The following is a 12,500-nucleotide window of genomic DNA, read 5'->3' as shown; positions in this document are numbered from 1 at the left end:
CGATTCATTGAAATTTTAATAAAATCATGATTTGCAATGTTGCAGAAAGGCTGCGATATAAATGCAGTATAAATATATAAATATATTTGTCCGAGAGTCCAAATTGGAAATACACGTTTCGGATAGTTATCACAAAATTATCACAAAATATTGTTACCGCAATAACAGTATATAGGGCTGAGCGATTCATTGAAATTTAAATAAAGTCAGAATATGAATATGAAATATAATTGCAGTAAAAATATATAAACATATTTGTCAGAGAGTCCGAATTAGAAATATGTGTTTCGTATAGTTATCACAAAATATTGTTACCGCAATAACGGTGTATAGGGATGAGCGATTAATCGAAATTTAAATAAAATCAGAATATGAATATGAAATATAAATATATAAACATATCTGTCCGAGAGTCCGAATTGGAAATACGGGTTTTGTATAGTGATCACAAAATATCGTTACCGCAATAATAATGGTGTATAGGGCTGAGCGATTCATCGAAATTTAAAATAACAAATTGTGATTTGTATCATTGCGCAAAGGCTGCGAATATGAATATGAATCGCAAAGACTACGAAATGAATGCAGTATAAATATTTAAACATATCAGTCCGAGAGTCTGAATTGGAATTATGTGTTTCAGCCTAGGGCTGCACAATATATCGAAAAAAATATGGTTATCGCTATAATGGTGTATAGGGCTGAGCGAATCATCGAAGCTGAAATAAAATTGTTTGCTTGAAATCCAAATTTACAATGTTTATTTTGCTAGCGCACATTGTTATTCTTAAAATTAATAATTAATCTGTGCATGTTAATAGTCCACTGAACAAGAATGTGTTATTTTGGTAATCTTCACTAATAATCTGTCCTTCTGTTGACGTCAACCTGAGGGCTTCCATAGCAACTTTATATTAATAACCTTAAGTACGCTCCTCTTACCGTTAGTTTACTATGAGAGGATGATCTGGAAAAGGAAGGGTGTGCGTGCCCCAGTAGAGCTTTATGTCTAGCAACAGCCCTGTCCCTCAATAATTTCTCCAGTGTGCCATATTTTTAGTGCAGTATTTGAGTTCCACAAACAAAAAAGAGTGTAAGAAACACAGACAATGGAACCTGAAATAAGAGATCAATAATATTGGTGTGAAATGACCTCCAGTTCCTTCATTTCTCCAGCATCCACTGATGCAGCCCTAGATTAGCCATTCTCAAAGCAAACCTACAGAGAGCTGCTCTCATTTCCAACAGTTTATTTATTAACAGAAGCGCCATCCGCCTCTCAGGAAAGATGAGCGACAGAAACACCAAATCCACGGTGACTTTGAAAGCTACTTTTACAGAAACACTGTTTAAGCTTTTCTAACAGAACCGGGAGGAATCTAAAATCCTGACAAATCAAGCACTTTGACTGAAGTCTAATTAAAAATACACACAGAGCACATCCAATATGGCAGACAGACACTCAGCTGTATACATGATTGAAACACGACAGCCAATGAGAACTGAAACTGGAAAATAAGTGTCATGCTGTATGGTCTCCCTCATGGTTCTGTCTTAGGACCGCCACTGTTTTTCCTCTGAGGAACACGATGGTGCTTTACTGCATTGCTGCACAGACACAGTGTTAAATTAAGCATATCTGACAGGCCAGGTGAAGAGAACAGACTTCAGGATAGTATTCAAGTCCAAAGAGAAACCCAAAATAATACAGAGTGTAAGCATTCATAAAAGTTGTAAGCATTTATTCTGGTTTGTGCACACAAGTGAAGTAACATCTGTAGAACAGCTTCACTTCACGTGGGGAGAAACATATTTTCTCAACATAATGGAGTGGAGAATTGGAAAGCTCTTGACTGTAATACTTGATGGCGGATGTTCCTCTGGATCACACACTTTTGGAGCACATCCAAAATAACCGGAGCAGCCATCCACAGACAGATGGCACGGTAATAACATTTAAAACAAGAAACTGGAGTTAAAGATTTTAACAAGAATAAAACATGATGAGGATTAAGTTACTTGCTGATCTCAATGAACCTCTTGTGAAAACAAAACACAACACTTCCTGCACTGCTCCTCCATTATACTAAGAGTTAAAGCATTTTATTATTAAATACATTACTTCTTTTTTTGGATGAAAATCATTTCATTCATCAGAAATGTGGTAAAACTGTTAGCAAGTTATGCTCATTGGTTCTTTTAAATTAACATTTGACTACATTCACACATGCGCCGAGATCTGTTTGACCAGGCTGTGTATTAAAGCTAATATTATTGTAAATAATGTTTAATTTCTTACACGGAGTGATCATTTTGTTTAACAAGACCCCAGTGTGTCATCAGGAGCCAAGGCTATTGATTTGGACTTGTTTGTATGTGTTTATTTTTATTCTAAACAACCTGTCACCATTCACTACCATTATATGAAGTTACTTTTAGATGAAGTAACTCAATATTGTAATGCATTACATTCAAAAGTACCATAATACATTAGCATAAACAGTAACTAAGTAACACAACTAGTTACTTTTCTGGGGAGTAACTCAATATTGTAACACATTACATTCAAAAGTAACGTAAAGTATTACTAACAGTAAAAAGTAACTAGGTAACACAACTAGTTACTTTTCTGGGGAGTAACCCAATATTATAATGCATTACATTCAAAATTAACATTATGCATTACTTACCATAAAAAGTAACTAAGTAACGAAACTAGTTACTTTTCTGGGGAGTAACTAAGTAACTTAATATTGTAATGCATTACATTCAAAAGTAACGTGATGCATTACTTACCATTAAAAGTATTGCAACAAGTAACTTTTTAGGAAGTAACTTAATAGCTTAATGTATTACTTTTAAAAGTAACGTAATAGTTATTTTTATAGAGAGTTACTCAATATTATAACGCATTACTTTCAAAAGTAACGCAATACATTGCTTGCCATAAAAAGTAACTAAGTAACGCAGCTAGTTACTTTTTGGGGAGTAGCTCAATATTGTAACGAATTACATTCAAAAGTAACGTAACGCATTGCTTACCATAAAAGTTACTAAGTAACACAACTACTTACTTTTTAGGGAGTAACTCAATATTGTAATGCATTACGTTCAAAAGTAATGCAACTAGTTAATTTTTTAGGGAGTAACTCAATATTGTAATGCATACATTTAAAAAGTAATGTAACGCATTGCTAACCCTGAAAAGTAACTAAGTAACAAAGCTAGTTACTTTTTTGGAGGGTAACTCAATATTGTAATGCATTACGTTCAAAAGTAACGTAACGCAACGTAACTTTTTTAGGGAATGACTTAATATTGTAATGCATTACATTCAAAAGTAACGTAAATAGTAACTTTTTTAGAGAGTTGCTCAAAATTATAGCACATAATTATAACACAAAGTAACTAAGTAACACAACTAGTTACTTTTTTTGCAGAGTAACTCAATATTGTAATGCATTACTTTCAAAAGTAACTTTCTCCAACACACACACACGCACACACACACACACACACACTGCTGTAACCAGTCCCTCTACTAGTCTGACAGCTCTTTACTAGTCTCCATAATGAGGGAGGGGAAAACGCGGCAGTAAATGGCAGAGGAGTTTCAGGACATGCCAGGCTCTTTTGTGTGTTTCTTTATCGCCGCTGACCCCGAATCAAACATGCAGCTCCTGCATCTCCTGGGTGACACCACCAGCCCTTTCGCCTGGAGACAGAGCACAATGGCATCCTGGGAAAACCCGCGGCGCGACCCTGTTTCTCAGACGAGAAAATCAACGTGCAAACAATCTGCAGAAGAGCAGTTCCATGCAAATGTCAACCTTGCCATGAAAAAATGACGTTTTCCCCAAAATAGTGAAACCCTTTCCTAGTTGTTAGTATTTATCAGTACTTTAAAAACACTTAAAAATATGTCTGTCAATGTTTTCAAACTATTATACTTGATTTCTCAGAGTCACACAAGTGCGGATTTCACATGTCACATCTAGAATGAAGCTTTTTTTCTCATGAATACAAAACAATCTAATAAAATCAATCATGTTTGTCCTACTGTGAGCAACTCTTAACCTTTTGATTAGCATTGTGTCTTATGGGTTGTGCAGTTTAATTCACAGAATCTCTACAAAGTATGCTGTATATACTGTAAACTCGCAGACTTTTCTGGTCACATCCGTAACACATGTTTATTTCCCACATTTAACATATGAAAAAATGTTTAGAGATTGATATTTTTCTGCTCCTATAACTGTGGTGAATTGTTTAGGTGAATATAAACAGATGCTTCAATATGATGTTAGCATATGCTTTCTCTGAGAATTTATGTCTTGAGTTTTTGCTGCAAATGTCACATTCGTAACACTGGAAAAGCTCAGAAACAGAGCTGAGATCTGCTAAACACTGAAGTGTGCGTGTCTGAACACTCATCAGAGCAGAAACTCACATTTGACTAGTCCACTTCACAACACACTTTCTGCACAATTCAGTTTCTCGCTGCATGTCTGATATTAATTCTTGATTCCCACAACGTTCATTTTAAGGGTTACATGCACTTCAGGTAATTTAGGCAATTCATTAACAAATATTAATGTACTTACAACATTTACTAATGCATTATTAACATCCAAATCCATGCTTGTTAACATTAGTTAATGCACCGTGAGTTAATACGAACTAACAATCAACAACTGTATTTTCATGAACTGAAATGAACAGATACTGTATTAAATCTATTGTTCTCTGTTTGTTCTGTTAGTAAATGTATTAACTAATACAACCTTATTGCAAAGTGTTACCATTTTAGGGTTAGTTTTTGGTTATTTCATAATTTTAACGTTATAATAACATTTTTATAATGTTAGAATAACGTTCTATTTCTCTTAAAGGTACAGTTCACCTAAAAATTTGGATTAACTCACTATTTATTCTCCCTCATGTGTTTTTAATGAGTTTCTGTCTTCTGTTGAACACTTGAAAGTAGAAATCTTGAAGAAAGCTGTAAGACTTCCATAAAAGTTTGTGTAGAATAATATACAACACCAACCCAGACAATATATCACTTTAAACTATTAAAAATGTTCATAAAAGTCCCTTTTTCAACTGTTCAAGGTTAAAAGTTGTTTGAGGAAAGATCAAGCTCCCATAATGCAATTCAAAAGCAGAAATACAATAAAAAATGAAAACATGAATCACAAAATACAAGAAACTGCTAATTTAGGGATATTTATTACAGTGTACTACATAAGCATATAATTTCAGGTTTTTTTACTCAAAAAATGACACTGATATGTTATGTGATGGATACATCTAAATATTATGAATATAATAACACAAAGTATATTAATTTAACTATAAAAATATGATCTCTCTCTCTCTCTCTCTCTCTCTCTATATATATATATATATATATATATATATAGTAATTTATTATCGTTTATGCAGATCCACTGCATGTCAAAAAATCATCTGGTGAATGTATATTAATAACATGTCAAGAAAAGTCTTTGGATTACTGGACAGCTTCAATTATGTTCATTTAAATTTTAAGTTCACAAGTGAAATGCTTTGAAATGAAACTAATCAAGTCATTTCTTCTGCCCAGCTCTCAGTCATTCTCATGTCAGTGTGTTTGGATGTGTGTTTCTCATGTTTGTTTCTCACTCTTTGCTCATTTTAGATGCCAAACCACTTGTTTTGGAATGCAAATAACAGAAAAGTGGCCAAAACAGAGCTGTCAGCTACAACACTATTATAATATTCATTCATTCTCAAGGTTATTTAGATTGTCTAATTTGATGTTAAAAAAGTAAATGTCCTACTATATACAGTATACTGTTAGGTAAATATCTAATTATTAACATTGACACTATGAGGTGGAATGTAAATGTCCTTATAAAACGGCTTTATTGTTATCTGTGAATTTACACATCTATTTTGCAACACCAAAAATGATTGAGGTCATGTAATGCATGATTTCAAATGTAGAACACTGTATGCATTTAAAATAATGCTGCTTTTGCATGAAGATGATTATGACCAAGGTTTAAGGTTTGTTTGTTTTCTGCATAGCAATGCCAAGATTGAAGTATTGCAGAAAGTACACCTATACATCAATACAAAATAAATAACATAATTGAACACAAGGTTACACAAATAAACAAACATTTCTACACCAAGCCAGTCATACACAACCAGCATCCCCACATTAAAATAAACATTCAGTCACCAAGACATTGAGGTTTGTTAATATTAATTTGATCAGGTGTTTAGGCTAATAAATAAAACTCTTAATAAATAAAAAAACATTGCAATACCAACAATTATAAAGGTTAAAATTTAAAATGATGCATTTTAAAATGGTGCACTTAAAATAACGCAGCTTTCGCATGAAGATGAATATGACCAAGTGATTGAGGGTTGTTAATAGAGATGCTAACAAACCCTCCCCATGCCATGACCTCTGCAAAAACCACAGAACAACCTCAAACACATGCTTTCAGCGCACGGTGCCGGTCCACATACTAATGCTCAAAACAGAGACGTGTTCTGTGCTACTGGGATCTGATGGTTTTAATAACTGGACGCCTGCCACTATTGCATTCAAGGCACTAAACAGATCTCTCCATCCAGCCTCGGCCAAGAAGACCAACACAAAAGTGCTGCGAAAGTCTATCTTTTACCTTTAGAGATGTGTGAAAGCGAGTGGCTGTGGAAACTTTCCTCTGGACAGACTCCAGCTCTGTATGAAGAGGCTGCGCTTCAATAAACTCTGCGTGAACATGCGCTCTTTATCATCTCAAAGCTTCAGCGCTTACTGTACAGTGTCTGGCTGTGTTTACATTCAAATATGCCAATTAGATTTATGCACAAAAGAATCGCAAATAAAGCAGCTTTCCAGTCAAAATCATCAGTTCCAGATAAACATCCACAGATATCACTGAGAGAAGTGGAGTCTGCTGCACTGTTGGGATTCTCCACTGTGGTGTTTGTTCTCCTCTAATAAATGAGCTGCACCTCAGAAGACCAAGACCAAACGCAATGAACGCGGTGGCTTCTGGAGGCCTGAGATGGGAGAGATGCTCAAGACAGTTCTGGAGGGCATTATAATAGTGATGACGGACTGACGGAGGGCTGAGACCTTTCACAATCAGCACAACAACATTTCAGATCTGCAACAATGGAGAGCTGCAAACCAACATTAATGACACAAAGACCCTCACACACACATTTATATCTGCAAACCAACATTAATGACACAAAGACCCTCACACACACACATTTATATCTGCAAACCAACATTAATGACACAAAGACCCTCACACACACATTTATATCTGCAAACCAACATTAATGACACAAAGACCCTCACACACACATTTATATCTGCAGACCAACATTAATAACACAAAGACCCTCACACACACATTTATATCTGCAGACCTACATTAATAACACAAAGACCCTCACACACACATTTATATCTGCAAACCAACATTAATGACACAAAGACCCTCACACACACATTTATATCTGATCAGCTTCTGAGAGAAAACTACATTATTGACTACGTTTACATGGACATCAGTAATCAAATGATTTGCTTTAATCTAATTAAGACAATAATAATATTAAGGTGTCTACATGAGCTGCTTTTTGAATGTTTCTTTCATGATCCCGTTTTACATGTTATAGCACATAATTCGATTAACGTCATTGCATCACCGCACTATCCATATTTCCTCTGGAGTTTCAGGTAATTTCAGGTGTTTCATTTTTAATTTGTGGACTTTAACTGCAGTTCGGCACTTTCACTTTCATTCAGGAACATATCATGCATGCCCCCCTGACAAACCAGATATTGGATGCGAGGAACTGCTGGAGGAGTGTAGTTTAAATGGAATTTCATACCGCACACTGAATGGGAGAAAAAACCTCCGCATTTCACGATGCAGGTGTGTGTGGTCCTTCACTGACTCGGTAGGTGCAGACAATAGCGTCAGACAGCTGTATGTGTATAAACTATCCTGTCGCAAAATGTGGCGAAAAGTTCTACAATAGTAGATAATAGCTTAAGGTGTTTACATGTCTGAGCTGCACTTCAATAATGCCAGTAAAATCTGCATACTCCACATGTCTTAATTCCATTTCTCTTTAGTTCGACCTTAATCGAATTAAATGAATCAAAAATCGCTGTTGACATGGTGGACTCTTAATCAGAGTATTGTCTTAATCGCATTAAAATAGAATTATTGGGGTCTCACTGAAGAGCAGATACTGATGAAGCTGTGTGCAAACGTTCTTTTAATGAGCATTTTCTAAATTTATGCACATTTTGGCGCTTCCATCACGTATAGTTTCTCTGCCATATTATCCAAAATATGCATGGAAACATTGATTCTCAGTTCACGGACGAGTCTGTGTTATTCAGCGGTTGTTATCTGGGAATAACAGACCTTGTAGTGTCACGACTGACCAATCAGAATCAAGTATTCCAGACAGCCGTGTAATAAATACATATAACACACACCTACAGTTAAAGGCAAAATTATTCACCTTCCTGTGCAATATTTCTTCTTCTTCAAATATTTCACAAATAATATGAAACAGATTCAGGAATTTCTCACAGTATTTCCTCTAATATTTGTTCTTCTGGAGAAAGTCTTATTTGTTTTATTTCAGCTAGAATAAAAGCAGTTTTTAACTGTTTTAAAGCCATTTTAAGGTCAATATTATTAGCCCTCTTCAGCAATATTAGTGTTGGATTGTCTCCAGAATAAACCACTGTTATACAATGACTTGCCTAATTACCCTAACTTTACCCTAATTACCCTAGTGAAGCCTTTAAATGTCACTTTAAGCTGAATACTAGTGTCTTGAAGAATATCTAGTCTAATATTATGTGCTGAGATAAAGAAATCCGTTATTAGAGATGAGTTATTAACATGTTGTGTTATAAACCCAGTTGTTTGTTGAGCGAGTGGTTTATGCCATTTATTATTCCAAGTCCATAAGCAACTGAATGATGCCTACCACAGAACTACCACAGAAATGTGCTTATTAATGCATTGCAGATTATGATGAATAGCTTTCAGCTGTTTTTAAGGCATGTCAGTAGCATGTGATATGTGTGCAGGAGTGTGTCGACGGGCAGGTTTGGTGTTTGTGTGCAGAATCCGAGCCCAGCGGGATACCGGGAGACTCCGTCACTCCTGCCGCTGTGAATATTTCACACAGCCCGAGCATGAATAATGGATGGCAGCGAAATATAGAATGGCTTGTACATACATGGAGAATTCTGTCTGTGTTTGTCCTCTTTTCATCTCTCTGTTCACTCGCACGTCCCACTCGCTCTGAATATTTCAGCGTGTTTTTTAAATATGTCTCTGCGGCTCGGCTCGGCTCTGACGGAGGCTCTGCTGCTCAAATAACTGCGTAAATCAGTCAAAAACAGCAACAAACACAAACATCCAGCTTTAAAGCTGAGAAAAGGCGCTGATCGGAGTCTCTGCGGAGTCTTTATATTGAGATCATCTAATATGTTCATATCTAGGTTATTATGTTGTTATTTTATTCTCTAATCATCATTTATTTGTGTGTTTTTTAGTTTTTTAATTAGTGTATTTTAGTTTAGCAACACTTTATTTTAAGTACCAATTCCCACTATTACTATTGGCTTATTAAATCACTATTACTGCCTATTATTAATTATGGCCTGTTAATTAATAAGGCAAGGCAAGTTTATGTCTAAAGAACATTTCAAACACAATGGTAATTACATAGACAAGAGGATTAAAAGTAGGGCTGCACAATATTGGAAAAAAATTGACATTGCATATTATGTTTTCCAGCGATACGCGATTCATTCATTCATTTTCATCCGCTTTTCTGGGGCCGGGTTGCAGGGGAAGCAGTCTCAGGAGAGAACCCCACTCCCCAGGCAATGTTGCTCACAGCTAGAAGGCCGCTGGTTCGAGTTCCAGCTGGGTCTGTTGGCGTTTCTGTGTGGAGTTTGCATGTTCTCCCCGTGTTAGCGTGGGTTTCCTCCCGGTGCTCCGGTTTCCCCCACAGTCCAAACACATGCGCTATAGGGGAACTGATCAACTACACTGGCCGTAGTGTACGAGTGTGTGTGTGTGTGTGTGTGTGTGTGTGTATGTGTAAATGAGTGTGTATAATATTTTCCCAGTACTGTGTAGCGGCTGGAAGGGCATCTGCTCTGTAAAACATATGCTGGAATAGTTGGCGGTTCATTCTGTTGTGGCAACCTCTGATGAATAAGGGGACTAAGCTGAAGGAAAATGAATGAATGCTATTGAATTTTGCTTATAAATAAGATCTTACTCTGCATCCCTAATCATGCCCAATACGTAAAAATGACCATCACCTTAAAAACTATTAAAAAGCAGCAAATTATGAGTTTACGGAGGCAAAATCTTAATTAATGTTTTATAAAGAGTGAAAACAGTACCTTAAATAAAGTAAAAGATTATCTGTCCTGTCAGATTTCCAGAAGACAAAAATGACATCGAGTATGGTTTGTGTCAAAACTTTTGAAATATATATATATATTTACATATAAATGTACATATTTGTATATATATATATATATTACAAAAGTTTTTACATATAAATGTACATATTTGTACATACATACATACATACATACATATATATATATATATATATATATATATATATATATATATATATATATATATATATATATATATATATATATATATATATATATATATATATATATATATATATATATATATATATATATATATATATATATATATACGAATTATTAGCCCCCCTTTGAATTTTGTTTTCTTTTCCAAATATTTCCCAAATGATGTTGAACAGATTCAGGAATTTCTCACAGTATTTCCTCTAATATTGTTTCTTCTGGAGAAAGTCTGATTTGTTTTATTTCAGCTAGAATAAAAGCAGTTTTAATAGTTTTAAAGCCATTTTAAGGTCAATATTATTAGCCCCTTTAAGCTATTTTTTTTTCTTCGATAGTCTCCAGAACAAACCACTGTTATACAATGACTTGCCTAATTACCCTAACTTTACCCTAATTACCCTAGTGAAGCCTTTAAATGTGACTTTAAGCTGAATACTAGTGTCTTGAAGAATATCTAGTCTAATATTATGTACTGTCATCATGTGGAAATGTGGAAAAATATTAACAGGGGGGCTAATAATTCTGACTTTAACTGTATATAATATTTATATATATACACACTTCATTTTATTATGGCATGATCCTCAAATGCATTTAATCATGACCTGCATGCATAATCATGAAAACAAACCATATTCAAGAAATCAGAGACCACACACACACACACACACACACACGCACACAACTGGATCTCTCATTCGGATAGCACTCACTAGCAAAACAAAAAAATAATGATGGAGAATGATCATTCAATATCACATTATTCCGCTTATCTTCAATCATAGCATAACAAAACATAGCAAAACTCTTCAAACCCAACGCAACGCAAACCAAAGCCAAATCAGCCAAACACCAAACGCTGCAGGACAGGAAAATAGTCCTTTCTTCTAGCAGACTCACTCTAAAAATGTTGGGCTATTTCAAGCTAATTTGGGTATAATATATCCAAAAATAATAAGTTTTTTAAGCATAAATTAAAAGACTAAATTTTAACTCAATGTTTGGGTTTGTCCACACTTTAATTTCTGCTGAAATAACCCAGTGTTTTAGAGTATAAATATCAGGTGAAACTGAACTGATTTCTCATGATACAACAAAGCCACATATTTTCAGAAATGACAAAGCCCAAAGAGCCCCCACACACAGCCCGGGCTGACTCTCCTGATGTTTCTCCAGATAACTGAGCGCTCTGGAAATATGACCGCACTGTTTTTTACAAAAGCATCAGGCAACAACCATCAACAACAACAGTCAATCATAAAAATCAAGCGTCAGCCAGCAGAACACAGGCACTTACAGTCTGGACAGAGCGGCGTTCTTCTGGAACAGGAGCTCTGGAAGCTGGTGAAGCTGATTTCTGTTCAGACGTCTGGAGAAAAGAAGACACAAACACATTTACAGACTGAGCTAACACAACGGCAACTGGGAAGTGTTTTATACTGTACATATTATAGCATTTACAACTGTTTGTTAATGAATGCTCCAGCATACTGTAGCATTAACTACAGTGAGCTGACAAACTATAATAAATACTGTAGAATACTTTAGTTTTACTACAGTAAACTGTGGCATACCATAGTGTAATATACAAAACTACAGTACTGGCTCATTTGTTTATATTACCATAGTTGCTGTGTTACCACAGCAACTGTAGAATCACCACAACACATCAATTACTGTAGTTTTGGTGTTACCATAGCAACTGGACAATCACCACTACACATCAATTACTACAGTTGTGGTGTTACCATAGTAACTGTAGAATCACCACAACGCATCAATTACTGTAGTTGTGGTGTTA

The 12,500-nt window shown here is 35.2% G+C and overlaps 1 protein-coding gene across 1 annotated transcript in view; it reads right to left on the bottom strand.

Moving 5' to 3' along the window:
* Positions 1–12,500, bottom strand: part of slit1a (slit homolog 1a (Drosophila)) — a 95,413-nt gene that overhangs the window by 60,921 nt on the left and 21,992 nt on the right. Inside the window, exon 4 of the mRNA XM_056470559.1 lies at positions 11,997–12,068. Coding sequence (XP_056326534.1) covers positions 11,997–12,068 — 72 coding nt within the window. The remainder of the gene's footprint in view (positions 1–11,996; positions 12,069–12,500) is intronic.

The sequence above is a fragment of the Danio aesculapii genome, chromosome 13 (genome assembly GCF_903798145.1).
Source record: "Danio aesculapii chromosome 13, fDanAes4.1, whole genome shotgun sequence".
Taxonomy (NCBI): domain Eukaryota; kingdom Metazoa; phylum Chordata; class Actinopteri; order Cypriniformes; family Danionidae; genus Danio; species Danio aesculapii.
Note: the sequence above shows the minus strand (reverse complement) of the source record. Positions and strands in the feature narration are given on the sequence as shown.